Source organism: Tinamus guttatus, unplaced genomic scaffold, assembly GCF_059628265.1.
Source record: "Tinamus guttatus ecotype Peru unplaced genomic scaffold, ASM5962826v1 Tinamus_guttatus_pri_ptg000620l, whole genome shotgun sequence".
In the NCBI taxonomy this organism is placed as follows: Eukaryota; Metazoa; Chordata; class Aves; order Tinamiformes; family Tinamidae; genus Tinamus; species Tinamus guttatus.
In genome coordinates, this window is record NW_028289154.1 from 358,968 (window position 1) to 378,619 (window position 19,652).

Genomic DNA, 19,652 nt, shown 5'->3' on the forward strand with positions numbered 1-19,652 from the left:
TGCCTCAAATTTACAGACTTTATACTCAGGAGATTGTTCTAACACCTTGCATGTTATTTCATTGTTGGAAAATTTTCCTTGATACTCAGTCTTAACTGCATCCAATTTCATCTAGTTATGCTCCTTTTTATCAATCATAACAATGCCAATCTGAGAACGCCATTTACACTGTTCAAATACTTCTAGTTTATGTCCCTTTCCATAGCTATTATATATCCAATTTCAACCTACAAGCGCATCTATAGTAATTTTGCTAGTTTACTCTGTCATGAGCACATGCCGAACAAAGTTTTCCATTTACAAAGCATTATACTCCCATCTTCAATTAAATAGAGGGTTGCAACTTCTGAAAACATCCTGTCTGTTTCACATAAAATTGAATTCAGGTTTCAGTCTTAGGATTAAGACACCAATGCCTCTATATTACACATCCCTTCCCCCTTCTTTGGCCCTGACGAATTAGTACAATACTCAAAGCTACGACAAATAAATTTACATCTGGTAGAACAAATGTTGCAAGTTTGTTAATTTTTTGAGCCAACTAGTTGTTCTTTAGATGAAAAAGAATCTTCAAAGTTTGTAATTTAATATAAATAATTTCTACGATCCTTTTGAGGTGTTCATGCATCTGAGATTCATAAGATGCACACCATTACAAACCTTTTCACAGACAGTGCCACTGAGTATTCTGTGTTTCAGACATTTACTTACAGATTGTCCAAACTGGAAGATAAAGCATTTAGACACATAATATTTGCACAAGTACTCAAAGCAGAAAAGGATAAAAATAACAACTGCCAGTTGGGCTATTCCCAGCAATAACTGCAATAGATAGTTCACACGTTTTCAGGGAGCTTTCCTTTCCACAATGTCTGTGCCCAATATACCCAAAACAGCTGGTGCCAGCATGGTTTGGCCCTGGGATGTATGTGCAGCCCTGCTTACGTACAGAACACCGTGAGCTCGGCCGATGCCTGGTCCTCTCCCACAATGTTCTCTGCTACACAAGAAATCCACAGTCCACTGTCCATGGATGAAACGTTTTTTATGGTTAGCGAGGCAGGATTCTTGCTTGTGTCACTCTACAAATGATCAGAAAAATATTTATTTGTCAACTGCAGCATACGGAAACTAGGGAGACAGGGCCATTGGCCACAGCTCAGTGCCATTTTCCTGCTTCATTTCCTTTTAGCTGTATCAGCCTGCAATTAATCAAACTGTTACTTCGGTATCTTATCCAAACAGATGCAAAATACCTACGGAACCAACTGTGACTATCAGTAGCAGGCAATTTAAAGCATCAGAAGAGTTATTCTGCTACATCCCTAAACTCACCCATTTTATCATCCTGTCACTTTCAGCTTCTTTCTTCTTTTAACACTTCTTCCCCTCTCCACAAGTTGTTTTTTCCTCTACCCACCCCCTTGTTCGCCCCCTCTTCCATTTCATGATTGATTTATACTGTATATCTCAGCTCTCCTTAATCTTTTTTCTCCCTTCTATATTCTACTTCTTTCTTGCTTTACTCTTCCTTTTATCTTTTTCCTTGATGCTTAGCTTGACACCTCATCTACTGCAGCCTTCTAAGCTCTACTACACCTTGACAACACTATGTCAAAGCTGATTGTTACAGCCTCTGCTTTCTTAAACAGAGGTCCTTAACATGATATTCAATTACTATCTAAATTCTTCCATAAAATATAAGATTATTTGCTTAGAAAGAAAAGGAACAAACACATGTTTAGAAAACAAATGAGAACATAATTTTTAAAAAAGCCTTTTGGGAATGTTTTTCTTTGGGTACCCATATCCTTGAAGCTAAACAGAGCATAAGCAAATGATACACTGCACGTGTAAAAACACAGTGACTTCCAGTGGCAGGGGTCCCAGTGGAGGGACCACTCCTGCATGTAGCAGGACCAGGATTTTGAGCATTGGGATGACAACTCAGCTGTCAAGCACCCCACGGATTTCAGTGTGACCCTGGAAAGTCATCACCCAACCAAAGCACCTCTCTCCTCAGGCATAACTCTTACATGCAAGCACACCTCAGAGCAAGAACTAGAGCTCGGCGCTTGGCGCAGGATGAGCACTGAAATGTACAGCAAGAAAAGTCTAACTGGCATAATCAGAGTTATATAACAGCATTCAAGCCAAACATGCAGTTTACTTCACAGGACTGGTGTTTAGTTTTAACTTTTGCTAATATCTCTCCTTGTAGATCAGGAAAGAGAGGAAAACCAGGCCAAGGCAGCATTGGAGGTGAAGAAAAGGGAGGCAGAAACAGTGATATGGAAGTGAGAAAAAGAAAACAAAAAACAACACTTGCAGAAAGGGAAGGACAGTTGTGAATGGCAAGTGACTTTTTAAAAGCACTCTTTCTTTTACTACTGAAAAGACTACTGTGCTCCATGGTTAAGGCTGCAGCTAACCCCTTCTTAAAAGCCCCTTCTGAAATCTCACCAAGTTATGCCAGGACAGAATATTTCTGGAAAACTTTAAATAAACTGAACATGGCATTTCAAAGATAGGAGAGTTAAAAATGAGGTGATCTCACTTTTTGAGCAGTATCCCACTGCTCAAAAAAAGCTATTTGTGTTGGCTTATAACTCAAAAAAAAAAAAAAAAAAAAGAACTTAGCATCGGTTCCCCAAACTATTTTATTTCTTGCTCTTGATGATGACTAGTGCCTTTGGGTAGTTCTACAGATTAGAGAGAAATTCAAAAATAAAACCGGAACTCTGCAGAGCTCTTATTTATGATAGTTGAAAGACAAGCTAGTCAAAATCTTCAAAAGCCTAATATAATGACCTCCATGCAGAAAGGGCAAGATTAAGAGACCTCAGAGGTCTTCGCTCAGACAGGAACTGTTTTGGAAGTATGCATCACACTTTGCACAACCGGTAGGCAGTCTGTACTCTCAAGAGCTCAGAGGAGGCAAGGCTGTAAAACTGTAAATAATGGGGATTTTTGAACAGTGTAAATAATGGCAATCAGCAGCTGCATGCTGAGGGCCTGCAAAAAAAAAAAAATCCCAGTCTGGATGAATTTATTACAGGAACATTTTAAAACTTTTTAAGAAATTTTCTTTTAGAAAAAGTTTCACTTTAATTCTAGAATCTTTCCATTGTGACTTTGTCTTGTTGAAGAAAATTGAAATAAAACACAAAGTATTTAATATTTACAACCAAATATTCTGCACAACAGGCTTTTGGCCTGAAAATGTAATAAAATTAAAGACACAGTTTTTCTCACAATTAGAGCAGATTAGACTTACTGCATCTGTTCAGGTATTTGTGATAATAAGAAAGCACTTGTGACAATAAGAAATCAGTATCCTGATGTGCTACATTATTTCTGTAAAACTACTCTCATTTACAAATGAATGTCCAAAAACTACTTCATATTTTTGGTAAAAAGTTAAATAAAACTGGAGATGAGGCTTTATTCCATCCTCTGGCAGATGCCTCTTCCCTAAATTGCCACACATATGAACATGAAACTTACCTCATGATTTGAAACAAGATTAGTTACCACCCAGGACACATTAGGGGGTGGCCCTCCAGTAGTATCACAATACAGAGTGATGCTCTTTCCTTCCACGACAGTGAGGTTGTAATTGCTTAAATTTGCTGAGGGCAGGTCTATCATACAAGCAAAAAATAAAGAGAAAAACAATTCAGAAATAGACATTGCTCGAGTTCTATGGGAAAGGTATGAATGCAGTCAACAATATTGTTTAATCAGAAATTCACTGGTCAGTTACTGTTCAAGCAGAGAATACAAACAGCTTCTTTGGAAATATATAAGTACAAGTACATGGGGATGCTACATAACATTTTTTATGTGCTTTCTCCACTTTACGTCCTAAGAAAACATTATAGCATACAGAAATACATTAAGCTGATATATAAGTGAATGTTTCAGGTAGGCAAATGGAAGTTATCATAACTTTTTTTTTATCATAACTTTTTGTCTTAAAAAAAGAAAAAAAGGAAAAAAAAACTTTAATTCCTTAAAACATGAAATTGTATCTTAGTCTGTAGTCTTGTAGCAGTTGTAACGCTTCCAGTGATTAACTGCTACCATGGTATTCCTACCTTTTCCCGCTACACTAACAGCAATATTACATTAGCACATCATGTCAGGTAGGAGACCGGAGACCTCCCTCTCCTACAGGCAGAGCAGAACCAATGTCCTCAAAGCAAAGCCAGCAGGAGCGCACAAGGGAGAGAAAGGACAGAGGACACTGGTGACAGCAAAGGCTGCTAGCTTGGAGCAGAGTTACCTACCGCCCTCAGTAAAGCACAAAAGATAGAAGATAGTACCACTCATCAGTCCTTGCAAGAGCTGTTTCACAGAGCTATAAACCACCACGTATCTCCTTCTTCAGCGCCCAGAGTAATGGGCTCTTACATAAGGGTAACTGCTCTACTGTGCCAAGCACTTCTGAAGAGCCAGGAAGCTGTGGGCTCCTTTTGAGCTGACCCTCTTCAAAAATAATGCCAGCAATGTTGATAGACTTCAGGCACACAAGACTTCACATGTCTTACTTATTTACATAGCAAATAATTATGCAACATGCTGGAAATACCAGATCTGTCTTAAGAGATACTCCGCCATCATTTGGAGCTGCTAAACGTTTTACTTAGCCTGACCCTCAGTTAGGAGGAATTTCTCATCAACGATTCTAGGCATCTTCTACTTGCAATTTACCATTTCAAACAAGAGAGCTTATTTGCTATGCTGGATATGTATGTATTGTTCTGCAATGACTTCCTGAAACAATGCTTCTCCCTTTTTTTTTTTTTTTAATTAGAGTACAGCAGTTTCATCACAGACTTGCAGGTATAGAACTTTAGCAGAGGGATTCATTTCCTTACGAAAAAATTCCCACCTTACAGTTAACCATCTGATTAGTGTGAACTGTAACACGTTAATGTGCTTGCTGCAGGTTCAGTAGAAGCTATATGTATTGGAAATCTCTAAGTTTAATTAGTTCAATAAGAATGAAATGACAGCAAGCAACAGCAAAGAGAAGACATTATTTTCCAGGTAATACTTTCTTATCTAATAAGATTTGAAAATCAGCACAAGTATACAATAACTGCTTCGGCAATTCTCCTAGCGCTTTAAATACTGCTGTAATGTGATTCTTATTATAGGCATCATGGATTTATTCTATCATGTTCGCTTTATATATCATATGTTGAAGTATATTGAAACGAAGCTGCATGGTTTGTATGCCTTGATGCAGTAATCTGTTAGCGAAGGTAGCCATCTGCTCTCGCCTGCTGTGATTTTAAACCTCAGCCTTGCCTGTCAATGAGCTAGGCAGGAAATAAGTAATCTTAGGGAATATTTGGATATTAATTATCCTGGTTAGCGGACAGGGAGAGAAGTAATGAGATCCTTTACTTTATAAAGCTGTCCTTCCACACCACCTCAGAAAACCTTTTTAAAAGCTGTTGTATGATTTGAACTTGGAAAGAGATTAAGACACCTTTCTGTGGCACTGCTCATTTGTGACAAGGTCTGCATGACAGATTAACATTTCACTGTGAAAGTCCACACAGTTCCTTCTAACAAGTCACTTCACATGAACCTCTCATGTAAGTGAAAATAAAACCAACTTTGATCCATGGAGCCCTCTTTTAACAGCCACAAAGTTCTGAGACAACTTTTTTTCCATGCACTGGCTTGCGATTTTAGTATAAGACCTGCATTTAGAGGAGGCTATACACTGGACTTAGGAATAAGGCAATGAGACCAAGCAGCAAGCCTTGTTGTCACAACTAACAATTAACTGCATATATATAAAAACAATGCACTCTAACAGAAACATATGCTAAGGACATATAACCAATGTAGTGTGAAACCATTTACAAAGTCAATACTATTCTGACACCTACACAGTTAAACAGATTTCAAACTCCTTTGCATTTACTCCTGAATTAATTTGTTTTAAAATGATATTTGAGATAATGACCTCTTCTATTGGCAGAGATGCACATTGTTTTAGGATTTTGTACAATGCTGTTGATCTAAGACCACAGTTTCATATAGTTTTGTATACTGCAAGCATGGTACGTTTAGATTGTAGCATAAGAAACCCATGCAAGGTAGACATGACATCATCTTGCTACAAGTCTCATTCTGATATCTGTCAGACAGAGATTAGCCTATGCCCCAAGCACGAAATGTAATATCTCTTTCAAATTTTGATAGCGTTTATTATTATAATTCTGTATATCAGTAATATCTGTTAGCATCCAAATTATTTTTAAAGTTTGCTATATTCTTGACCTCAACAATTTTCTGGAACAATGAGTTTCACATACATCATGTCCAAGCTGCTTGCAAGAGTACTTCCTGTTACCACTTCTGAAATGTGTCTCTAAAATTCAAATTCACTGAGTATTGTTTCCTGAGGACAGGAAAATAGAGTTTCTGTATGATCTTCTTAAGACCATTCTGCTTTATCATTCTCGTATAATAATCTATCCAAAGCTTTTCAGTCTCTTCTCAAAAAAAACTAACATTTTTAGTATGTGATATAGTAGATGCATAACAAGAAACATGTTTTGTTGTGCATAGTTGCATAACAACGATGTTATTTCACTGCACAGAGAAAATCTGTTTCCATGCTCAAGCTGACACAACAACATGGATAAAGCTCTGCATTAGAAGAAGCAGTCATTTCCATTCACCCCATGCACAAATGGGCACAAAGGCAGCAAGAGGACAAGGGCAAGCGAATAACACATTTATGTCAATCGAGTCTCTTTAAATGTTAGGTTGGGCATTAGCAGTTACAAACTCTTCTTCAGCTTTGGAGTTTCTTTGCCCTCACAGACCTCATAGCGTAAACTGATGGCCTGAGGCCACATTACCATGGAACTGTGGAGCATCGCTGGTGAATGACTCATATCTTCACAGCACCCAGCTGGCACTTCAGCAATGACAAAATCAAATACTTTGTTGGAAATTTTCGAAGACTACTGCAGGATCTGGCTATATAACTGTCAATTGAAATTAATAAAAAGCATGTGTCCGAATTCCAAGAGGACTTTCAAAATCCTCATGCTGCTACTTACTATTTTCTACAGGAAAGTGATACCAGGCACACTAGATCCAAATTATTACTATAACCATCAAAAGAAGGATATGACTTAATAAAGAAATAACTGAAAATTAATATAAACTTTGTAGTCTGTAACCAAACTCTCAGCACCAAGCTAACGCTCTAACCAACATATTATAGTGACTTTTAGTAAAAGAGGATTTTGAGTATGGAGAAAGGAGTCCATCATTTTTTTTCAGCTGATTAACTTTCTTCATATATATATATATGAATATTCATATATACTATATTCATAGCACTATAGCATATGTGAATATATATGAATATATACACATATATGAATATATACTATTTATATACTATCTTCATATATATGAACGATCTTCATATATAATACCTATGTAACAACATGATATAGAAACAGACATCTGAGACAATACCATGAATCCAGTATTGCATTCATTTTTGCCATCCTTCACCACAACTTGCACTGCAGTACAAGTTGTTATCATCCACTAGATGCACTCTCTGGAACTGGAAACAGGACAATATTAAGAAATGTGCAAATGAGTTCTCAAATTTCAGAGATCTTACTGTTTGCTAAAGAGGTTTATATCAATGCAAGTAGGATACAAGAAAATAGATGTTTTCTTACATCTTTCTGTCAGTATTCTCCCTGTTGGAAAATACAGGAGAATTCACATATTCTAAAAGATTTTTCTTATGGGCTTGCATAAATTAAAAAAATAACATACACACACACACATAGAGCAAGAAAGTTTTCAGTAAAGCCAGTTATAACTCTAAGAGTTGCTGGAAATGTAATTCACCTCCTACGTTTCACTTAGCAACAAGCTCTGAGACAGACTTTAGCTATTGGGTAAGTGGGAATGTTTCCATCGAAGGCTGCAGAACTCCAGAGAAAAAAATCAGTCTTGCTACCTCTTTAAAACACTATAAAGAGGATACTCCAAAAGGCAGCAACCAAAACCATTTTGACTGAAAATAACAAAAGTGTTAGACAATGAAAATGCCTATTCAAGAGAAATGAGATGTCCATACACAAAATTACCATTCCTCCTTTGCTCTTACAGCCCAAAGATTCCTGAGTTACTGAATTGAGCCTGAATCCACAGAATGATGACAAAACCCCCTTCTTTAGCCACTACATGAGACGAGAGAAGAGAGAGGAGAGAGGAGAGAGAGGAGAGAGAGGAGAGAGAAGAGAGAGAAGAGAGAGAAGAGAGAGAAGAGAGAGAGGAGAGAGAGGAGAGAGAGGAGAGAGAGGAGAGAGAGGAGAGAGAGGAGAGAGAGGAGAGAGAGGAGAGAGAGGAGAGAGAGGAGAGAGAGGAGAGAGAAGAGAGAGAAGAGAGAAGGGGAATAAGCCTTATTATGTCCTTTGAAAGAAAAAGCTTTTTTTTTTTTTTAAAAAAAAAAAAAAGGCCTACCACTGAGAGAGTTCGAGTCCAAATGTGAGGGCTCCTTGCCAAAGCCCTGAGGAGAGTCCCTCAGCCCAGAGTTTAGGACTTTCCCATGCCCTCTATATTTTCCTAATGAGCAGTTCAAGGCATTTTCACACTGAACAAGCTAACTTCAAACAACTTTGTGCAAGATGTGCATGCTGCTTCAGTGTACCTTTGCTGCTTCAGTGTACCTTGTTTAAAATCCAATCTTCATTTGCTTACCCCGTTGCTTTCCTAACATGTGACACCCACCTTGATGGTTCACAAAGGAATGTCAGTCTACAGGGAAGCAGAACAAATGATGTGGCAGCTCACTATGAGCCACCCAAATCTGCTAAAATATTGAAAGAAGTCTGTCTCCTACCATGACCTGCCTGATGGTCACATTCAGCCAGCAACCTTTATAGAAAATAATTAAACAAGCACATTATCTTCCAGAATGCATATATTTTTCCAGAGCCAGTGCAACCTTATTTCACTTTTAGAAAATCCACCAATCCCTATCATCCTAAAATCATCTCTAAAAGCAAACTTTTGTAAATGGAGCGTAAATTCTGTTATCTCTTCTTCACGATTACAACACTAAACACTGCAACCTCAACATAAGTGTCAAAATGTAGCGCTCCTAACATCTATTCAAGCACTGTGAAGTACTGTGATGTACTTCATCCACAACGTCATGAAAGCAATGCAGGCAAAACCTGCCAACTGTTGTTCACCAGAACAAGTTCTCTTGATAATGACCCATCTCCTATGGTCAACCTGTATATAAGCTCTGAACATTGCTACTTACATTTCAGACCAGAAGAGTTAATATCTCCAAAGATTTTTTTTCTGCCTAGGCTCTTTCTCTCAAGTTTCCTGAGCCTGTTCCTGGTTCCAGTAGAAAAAAACCAAGTTAAAAAGGATCTTGCAGGACCTGAATCCTTTAACTGACATGAGCTTCAATATTAACACCAGTCTCTCCACCACAATTCTCATAAGTTTCTGTAGGGGTTACCAACCTTATCAGCACTTCCCTTGATAAAAACCTCCACAAGGTACCCTGCCATGCACTCTCTCTCACGTTCCCTAAATGATTAAGGAAATTGAATTATTTTTGGTGAAACTTCTCTCAATTGCTTTTTAAGTTTATCTATATCACCCCTCAGAAGGAAACTAGATGCACTGAGTGCAGTTAGGCTAAATGTAGCAGCTTCAAGCTTAACAGGTGAACCGAGACAGCCTTTGTAACACAAGTTAATAAGACATAAATGAACTTATTCAAACCTCTAACACAGAGCTGCTTTTTCAATAGCTGCATTTACTGTAGCTGCATTTTCTCTTGTTTTATCTGGAAAATTTCATGTATGAGTACAAGACAATGAAAATAATGCTGTCCTGCTGAAAGGACTTTTAATAAAAAAAAATCATTATTTTAGACTATTACAAATACAGTTACCAAGTCATGAGTCTTGAGCTAGTTATATTGCAAGAGCAGAACAAGAATATCCACTGCTAACAGACATGCAGCACCTTTCCGTCAGTTGATCAGTGCTATTACTCACACTTACACAAACGGCCAAGTCAGGCACAGAGCAGCTCAGGGAACCTGCACAGTAAATTCAAAAATACTGGAATGATCAAGACACATTTCTTTCTCTTAAACACGGTCCTACTTCTTTGCATTACTAACATGCTTTGTATTTCAAACCTGCTTCATTTCAAACTAATGCAGACATCAAATGATAATTATGAAATGTGGATTTCACATACACATCATCATCCACGGATTTGCATTGCATATGTCTAGACATCTGTATGGAAGTTACTGGCCACTTAATCAACACACCAAAGGGCTCATGCACACAAAGAAGTCATGTACGTGCCTTTGAAAATGAAATTTCTTTTGCCTCTTCAAATAGCCATAAATATTATTTTCATTTACAAGCTGGAATAATGAAAATTGTTTTAATTAAGTTGGAAAAACTCTAACTCAATTTCAGAGCTATGATCTAAACCATAATTATTATCAAAACTCCTATACAAAACTATTTTAATCAGCTCGTGATCATAGATAAGAATAAAAACTCTTACAAAGAAAATAAGAGCAGTTGCTACCATGCATCATGCATATATCTAGTTCTCAAGTCAAAATAAACAATACAGGCTGGAGAGCCCATGAATATTCTGAAAGGTAAATACAGAAAACATTTATGGCTTTTTTTAAAGTCACTTCATTGCCTGTAATGTTGTCCTTTTGATAGACTTATCTGCGAAGTCTGCCTGATAATGGAAAAAGATGTCAGCACTCACTGGGTTATCTTTTTGCTTGTGGTTTTAGACTGTGTAGTTCTGAGGTTGTCTAAGATCTACACTTATTTTATACTAGAAATCTTTCTATAATTCAGAGAAGTAAACATGTCAATCTAAGTTTGGCTTTCATCCCTTGGAATTTGTAACTACCTACTGCCAATTTGGTATTTCCATCTCCTTATTTACCCCTTGGACAAAAATCTATCATCACAATGCAGACCAAAATAAAGCCAGATCCAGTCCAGTCTATTTAGAATCAATCAGCTGAACAGTTGCCTAGAAAACTGTTGTGGCTTACAAGCAAAGCAAGAAACGGGCAACATGCATCATCAGTTTGTGACTGTACACAGACAACAAGGACTTCCAAAATACTGTCAGTTCAAGAAGAAGAATCAAGAGTAAAGTCCACTCTCCACAGTATTTATGCACAAGACCGAGAAAAAAGTCCGCATTCATAAAAATTCACGGCTCCTAGATTAGACAGAGTTCCCACCATCTCATTGGCTGCCTATGTAAAACAAATAGCCATCTCTATATAGACATTACATGTATAACAAAGTAGTTCCATGATTTTTTACACTTCAGTTAGTAAAATCTAGCCTCCAATATATGACAAGATGAGCAATGTCTTCAGAAACAACATATGATAAATAAGCATACAAGGCTGTGAGGATAAGCAGAACTGTTGGTCTGATCTAGCACCACACCAGCATATACAAAACAGTATCTCTGATTAACTCAATTGGCTATATAAAGAAAAATAACAAGCTACTGAAATATTGACATAGCACTTCACAGGCAACTGCTGAACGAGGCCATTCCCAAACATACCAAAAGAAAAAGACACCTTGAATATCTGTGAACTCAGTGATAACAGCAGAGTGATCAAATCCTTACCCAAAGGAGCAACTTAATAACAGTCCCAACTTCCTCAAAATCTGACCCTGCCTTCGCAGCATTCAACGAGCTCCAGGTGAACTCTACCAGACTGACTGACTTACAAGTGACCTTACGTATACACGAAGTACCCTCATTTCCAGTAACTTAGCATGCCAGGAGCAATTTCAGCTGCCATTACAGTAGTTGAAATGTGAACAAAGTATTTACTGCTCTTTCTAGATTTTCTAATGCTATTTGCCAGTCAGAAACAAAAGAGGGGAAGGTCAAAAATCACCTACAACATGTCGTGTGGACAACCAGCAAACACTGTGAAACTAAACATCATTTCTCTGAACAGAAGGCTCTTCTCATACTACAGTGGTAGATGCACCTTAAAACCCTTTGACATGGTAATTAAGTGCGGCTGCAAATTGAAAATAAAAACAACAATTTGCATCATAGACAAATACATTTCAAATGCAGTTGAGAAAATAATGCTGGAAACATCATAATCATTGATTAACTCTTTTAATAATATAGCTTGAAAGGATCTTTTAGTGATTGAACACACCTAATTTTAAGCCTCTGGGGAAAAAAAAAAAAAAAAAAAAACCCTGGGAAATAAAGTTTTGGCATCTAGATTCAAACTAGCTTTACGTCAGCATGTTAATGAACACTTCCACCATATAAATGGTAAGTAAAGTACCACAGAACCTTGCTAATTTTGACATCAATTATCTGCAAACCAGACCCTTATGAAGAAGAAACCACAGTGGTCTCTTCCAACTTCCCAGCAAGAGATTTATTAACAGCACACAGTAGCAGGGTGTCCTATTACCAAGACATTTACCACATACTGGTCAGGCCACTTACTATCATATTATGAAGTAATTAATAACACCTGCAAGAAAAAAAATGAGCATATTTGTTTGTTCAGTTCCTTAATCAAAAAAGATGAAAAAAATAGAGCGATAGCTTAAGCCATTTCATTATTAGAGAAAGTCAGAAATGTTTCATTAACAAAATTCAGAAGGGTTTGTATGCCCCAAACCTCTTTACCTCAAAAGTAGCTAAAGCAGGTATGCAGTTCACAGAAGAAAAATGTCATGACTGCAAAAGCTGGAATTCAGACACATTTATGAGCCTCTCAAACTGTGCTAAAAATGGAATAAACCAAATTATCCAGGGAGTTTTCTGTAAAGTAAGTCTTGTACTTTAAATAGAGAAATACATCTACCAGAGATACTGAAAAGCCAAGCAATGAATCTTTTAGATATCTTCTAGAACACATGCCATATATCAATACTATCACTTTTTTCCACCAATAACTCCCTATTCTGTCACTAAGAAATACCTGTGTTTTCTTAGTGTTAGTCTTAGACTGTTGGGTCTTCTAATTAAAGAACTAATCCTATATTAAAGAACTAATCCTATATTTCCCAATAGAAAAAAAAATGAGAAAAAAACTCACTAGGAGAGAAAGAGAAAAAAAAAAGAGAGAAACACAAATGTGCCTAAAGTTTAGTTATATTGGATCATGTAAATCAACATTAAAATGAATGTGGGAAAATCTGCTGTCTTGTGCTGAAATTCTTATAGTTCTTCAGCAAAAGTGATGTTTCCCATAAGTAAATTCCATATACTGATATTTGAGTCAGTTACACCCAAAGCCAAGGGCCCCTTCCTCATTGATCTGGAAGTGCCACCTTCTCCTTACAGGGATTTCAGTTGAGCTTTGCCACTAAGATGTGTACTTGCTTATACACATGCACTTACACATCACCAAGAGGTCAGAAGCAAGCCTGCTGGTGCTGCAGATACTCTTGGAAACAGGAGAAAAGAATAATGTGGTACAGGTGTAACTCTGTGAATTTAATGCTGAGAAATTTCCAAGGAAAACCCTCATTAGCTGGTAGTTTCTAGACATGTTAGACAAGGACTTAGCAAGAGACTGTGACCATGTACAGCAGCAGAGCCTGCCTTACAGTCCCTTCAGCCAGAGCAGTCATATGGCTGCACTTGAATCAGGGCACTCAAGTCCGGGTGGTGGAAAGAAGAAAGGCAGAATTTGTTTGTTCCTCCTGCCTTCACCTGTGCATACACCGTTCCCACTCCAAATCACGCTTCCTGAGAAAACCTTGCTCCTTCCTTCTTATCCAAGCACTCAGGCCCCCTCCTCTCTACAGAGGAAACTCCAGGCTCAATCCAGAAACCTCTTCCCTTAGGAGCCATCTTTATAGGTAGCTAGTAGAAAACCCTCTTTACTTTTCTGGTCTTGCAATAACTTAGTAATAACATTATGTTAAAGGAGTATTACCGCAGTTTGGAATCCTCATATCCAGCAAAGCTGTCCTCTTGTTGTTGTCATCTGTGCAATATAAATCCTGAGTTTCTGTGTAGAACTTGGCCTCTTCAAATTTCTTGATCCACATAATTTCACAGGAACACTTGAATGGATTACCCACCAAAATCCTGCAGTAAAAAAAAAAAAAAAAAAAAGTTATTTCATATCAGCCAGATGTTTTTCCAATAACCACTATTTCCCCACTCTGACAAAATTCATTCCCAGTGTCCTGTAACATACATACAAAGCTTGATTCTGTCATTCTCTGTCCTTTTTTCTTTCCTTCTGGCCTGGAGCAATATACCTTCTTCAAAAACACAGACAACTTCTTCTCAGTGAACAAATATGTAGAGATTTGACTTAGATCTCCTTCAAAATTTCATAAGCAACTATTTCAACCACAACCTAAAAGAAACTGCTCACCTGAGATGGACAGGTTCAAGAAGACCTTGATCTGTACTTTGGCATAAATCTGTTAAAGCTAGCTGTCTAATTCCAAGAAAACAACAACACAACTGAAAGCATAATATGCCTTTAAAATTCCTGTCATTCCTTTTTAACATACTTCATAAGCTAGAGCATACCCAACTCTAACATTTCTGCAGCATGGGGGTGGCTAACATGATCCCATTTCTCCACTAGCTGCTTTGAAACATTAGGAAAAACCCAAAGAACGCATGCTGTACACTAGTGAAAATCCTATAACCCTGCTTTTTGAGGTGATAACAACCACAAAACACAGAAGTTACAGCCAAGTGCACACAACTTTTTGGCAATGACTAAACATTACGTATGAAGAAAAATAGACTTCAGAAACAACAGGCCCACGTGGGAAATACAGTAATGCGAGTGCTCTGACCCTAGCTAGTCTTTTCATCAGCACACAGTGACTGCCAACTTATAAAAGAAAATTCCAGTGAATTATGTTCCCCGGCTGTAAAGAAAGTGATTATACCAATTTAATTATCAAGAAAACATACCTAAGGGGCAAAACCTCTTACTGTGGCACCAGGACATGTTCACTTAATTTCTCATGTGCTGAAGTAAGAATATGCAGAAGTGCAGGACTGCAAGGCATCCTCCTGGGCTACCCTGATCCTGCTCTGCACCTCAGACATGCAGCTTCCCTCCGCCCCCAGCACAACCATCCCAAAGCTCCTGTGGACTCTCTCTTATTAGTGAAGGCTGAACAAGAAGATCACTTCTCTTCCTACATTTTAACATGGAAGCACAGTTCCAGGCCTTAAAAATTAGTCTAAGGCAGGATAAAGGACTAGTAACAAGAGCCTCACACACACGACAATGTCAGCCTTCATTACGTTTTGTCCCAATACCCCCTTCATTGTCAGGTTGTTCACAAACTCTACTTTTTCTATGATTCTTCCAAATAAATTCCAAACAAACACAACACATCAATATCTGCCACAGCACATCCCTTTCTGTCAAAGTATTGCATAACTTTGGAATATGCATCAATATAAAAATTTTGCTTGAAGAAGCACAGAGCAAAAATACAATATTGAAAAAATTAACAAGTATATTTTTACCCATTCTTCATTACATAGAGAGCAAAGCAACTTAAAGAATTTAAGAAAACAAAAATATTATTTCATAGCCAACCACAAGCACAGCAACTGTGAGACCAATACAAGAATATGTGATAAAGACCTCCTCTGAAGATCTGAATTTGGCTATATTTTTATGAACTCAAATATTTACTATAAACATCAGTAATTTTGTGTGAAATAATCTTATAATAACATAGTTTAAAGCTGGAGGGGGTAACTACTTTGCTACTAGCTACTATAGTAGCTACTATAGGTTTGTGTTAAAATACACTTGATCTTTTCTGAAGGCCTGGAATGAAAAATCTCTGTGTACTTAGATCTCTGCCAACATCTTTTCTGCCTTCTTTGGATGATAATTTCATTCCTAGTCTTTGATGGACATCTAACTTTAACAGAACAAACCTGATAGTCTTGTTCTTCCATTTCTGGCCACAAGTAAACATTACTTTAAGAAACGAAAACTTACAGATCAGACAAACCCAGATGGCGAAAAGGCTTCTTGGACAAACTTGACAGCTTGTTTCTGGACAAGTTGCTAAGGGAAAAAGAGATAAATTTTATTAATTAGATTTGTTTCTTCTTACAAAAATTAAAAAAATACAAAAAAAAACAAATCAACTCTAAAAAGCTCTTATTCCTTTGACTTCAGTGATTCAGAGTGGTGCCCAGTCTCTTCTTCATAGTTTAAAGTGTATTGAGGATTTGAATCCAGCCTATGCATGAAGCTAAATGCATCCTTCAAAACCAAATTCAGGAAGGGTCAATATTTGCACTATTAGCACTTCTGTTCATTGCACAAAAGCAGTGGATTTAATTGTATTTCAAAAGTATTCTGTAAAGTCCAGGTGTTAATTACATGCTCAATTTATTCATAAGTGAAATGGGTGTATCCCTTCCTTTGATGCTGCACGAAACTCTGTACTCACATAAGTCCTTCTCACATGCTAGCACACATCCACATCACAGCCCTTTAGTTATTCTTTTCAAACTGCATGTGAAATATGCACCCACATGAAAGATCAAAAGGAAAACAGTAAAATGCCTATATTGGGCTTTTTATGTCAATTAAGCACTTATGGTTTCCAGTGATAATTAAGTGGAAGGACCTCCCCCATTATGCAGAGCAAATAAGTGCTCATCTGAAATAAATGGTCCCCCTCCCAGGCTTACAAAACATTTTGCTCCACCCCAAATCAAAATAAGGCTGTTCTCCTATAGTCTTATCAGTCCATAAATTAAAGACAGTGAGAGCAACAAACTGTAAAATTGTCAGCAACACCATACATATCAACAACATCAGCCAAAATACCATGCATTTTACATAGTACTACAGAGGCGCCATAGGGTCTCCATAGTTAAACTTAAATTGCATTTATATGAAGGATTAAATACCTTGTTTTTCTTCCTGATTAAAGAACACAATGTTTACTCTCCAAACTTTTAGCCCTTGATCTCTGAGTACAAGATAATTTTCAGAGAAATAACAAGGATGCAAATAGGGTCTTTTATAAACATTCAGAACGGAATCTTTATGAGATTTTATTTATCATAGTTCTTTGTTGATTCCTTCTAGCAAACTATGGCCTGAAGCTTGCAAGCTGATTGGTCCTAATGTGTGAGAACAAAATGTGCAAACTACTGTTTCATTAGTCAGGTCAAGTGAGCTGCCCTGATAGAAACGACATGCATGTAGGACAGAAGTTATGACTAAGTAAAAAACAGTCAGTAGATTAAGTAGCTATAATCTTTTCCCCATGAGATGGGAAGTTGAAAGAATTTAAAACCTCATATGGAACTGAGTTCTTCTTTCCAGACAACGCTAAGCACATCACATCTCACTTTTCCTCAGGCAATTCTCTCTAGTCATGCAGAAAAATCTCTGCAGCCCTGACACTGCCAAGCCTCAGATGCTCCACGGTATTCCCAAACAAGGCAGGTACCTGCTTCTATTCCCTGGACAGTGACAAAATTTCACCTCGCCCCAAAGACAACAAGACCTATAGACCTCCCCTGTAGCTAAGCGCCTCCTCGACTAGCAGGAGGAAGTATATTCCAAGTCAAGAGAGGAGAAGATTTGGCGCTTGGTTTCCACATACCAGAAGACCAGGAGGACTCCGTAACCTTCAAACAATGGCTCACTCAGAAGATCACTGTCCAGCCAAAACTCTTTCATTTAGTGCAATCCCCCAGCATTCTAATGCAGAAGGTCTGGGCTGGAGCTCTGATTCCAGACTAGGTCAAATAAAGCAGGCTTGAAACACAACATCCCAATTTCTAAATACTAGAATATCAGAAAATGGGCCTCAAACACCTCATACATGTCCTATGAGAGGGTGTTTCTTTTTTTTCTTAAGAAATTATTGACTGGGAAAGACTTTGCTATTGGTAACCTGGAGTAGACCTAAAAGCATGTCTATCTAATGGGCAGGTCTGAAGTCATATTTTTCTACCTCACGGGCTACATTTCCTTGTTCAACTTACTCATGTTCATCTAAATTGTCCCATTCCCCTTGAAGAGCTAAGCTGCTTCAATCAGAGCTATAAAAATTACTGGACAGTAGAGCTATAAAAATTACTGGACAGTAGACTGTGAAACAGTTAGATGTTGCCACAACTGTATCTTGCTGCAATTTAGCCTAAGGTCACGAATTGCTTTTGCTGAATTATTGCAATCTCTTAGACATAAGAATAGCCTTTACTTGTTTACATTCATAAACAACCAGACTTAACTGCCCAGAAAGTCAGCTGTCATGGTATTTTCTGAACCCCTTCCTGCAGGTATAAAAGACAGCACAAGGTAATGAAGAACTGGGACTATTACTTTAATAAAAGCAAAGTAAAGAAATGTAAAGTAAAGTAAAATAAAGTAGATGAAAGTAAATGAAAGTAAAGTAAATTAAAGTAAATGAAAGTAAAGAGAAAATAAAGACATATTATTTTATTTTTTAATGAAAAAACAAAAGTAACTCAGTCGGTATTTTGGTCTTTTGATTAGTAAATTGTCTTCTCAGATTTTTACCAGTTGTGTTGGATATATGCCAGATAAAGGAAGTAAAAAGCAGCCAAACAATAACAAAAAATATTATTTGCCTACAATCTCGGTCATGACTTGACACATTTAGTACTTTAGGACTGTTGTTCTTTTCTTCCATGCAGGTCACAACCTTAAGGCTTTTCTGATTCAACTGATTTTTTTTTCATCCCATTGTTAAAGATTTAGCATCTGCAACTATATTTTGTCAGTAAATCTACTGTTAAATATATTTTTCATAAGCTGAGCACTTTGTATTGATTACGGAGATGCCTACTCTTTAATCCATTTTAAGCAGAAAAAACACTAGCAGGCTTAGCAAGGAGTAAGGACCACATTTACACTTGCATGCAAAGAGAATACAAATTAGTTCCCCAATTCTACTACAAACACACACAAATCTTGTGGTGAGGAATCAAAGAAGATCTATGTGGTATTCAAAGGCCTTTTTCAAAAAAAAAAAAAAAAAGCCTGGAGTACAGAGTCTGGCTCCAGTGCTTTACCAAAAGATAGCACTGTCAGAATGCTCTAAAAAGCAGGACTGTATTTTACATATGAATATCAAGAGTACTTCATGCTAGCACAACTATGAGCACAGCTGTGGCAATGCAGGGAGTACAAGCACAGCCAGAGAAGCCACCTAAGATTCACATCTACAGTTGGGTCTCCAATGGTCAAACATGACTGCTTTTAACTCTGATCAGGCTGAGTGATACTAACACATTCTAATACCCAGAGCTGTAAGTCCATAGTGCATGCAACCCTGTGATTCAGCAGTGCAATTATACTTAGCCTGACACATTACAATAGCTATTTTTCAATGTTTTGGGAAATACATACTTGCTGTGAAATTTATTTCTGTGTTTAAAGGTATTGACAGAATACTGTGCACTTGCACTAAACAGACGGGTTAAAATTATTGTTAGTAGCATATGCGCTTATAAATTACAGCACTACTAAACTAGGTCCCTTTAACAGCTTGTTAGAT

General features: G+C 37.4%; 1 protein-coding gene across 3 annotated transcripts in view; it reads right to left on the minus strand.

Moving 5' to 3' along the window:
• NTRK2 (neurotrophic receptor tyrosine kinase 2) overlaps nt 1–19,652 on the minus strand; it is a 184,191-nt gene that overhangs the window by 144,324 nt on the left and 20,215 nt on the right. For all 3 annotated transcript variants that reach the window (XM_088535244.1, XM_088535247.1, XM_088535246.1), the window contains exons 4-7: nt 16,100–16,168; nt 14,039–14,193; nt 3,508–3,644; nt 950–1,082 (exon numbers count right to left, since the gene is read on the minus strand). In XM_088535244.1, the coding sequence (XP_088391370.1) occupies nt 950–1,082; nt 3,508–3,644; nt 14,039–14,193; nt 16,100–16,168 (494 nt within the window). The remainder of the gene's footprint in view (nt 1–949; nt 1,083–3,507; nt 3,645–14,038; nt 14,194–16,099; nt 16,169–19,652) is intronic.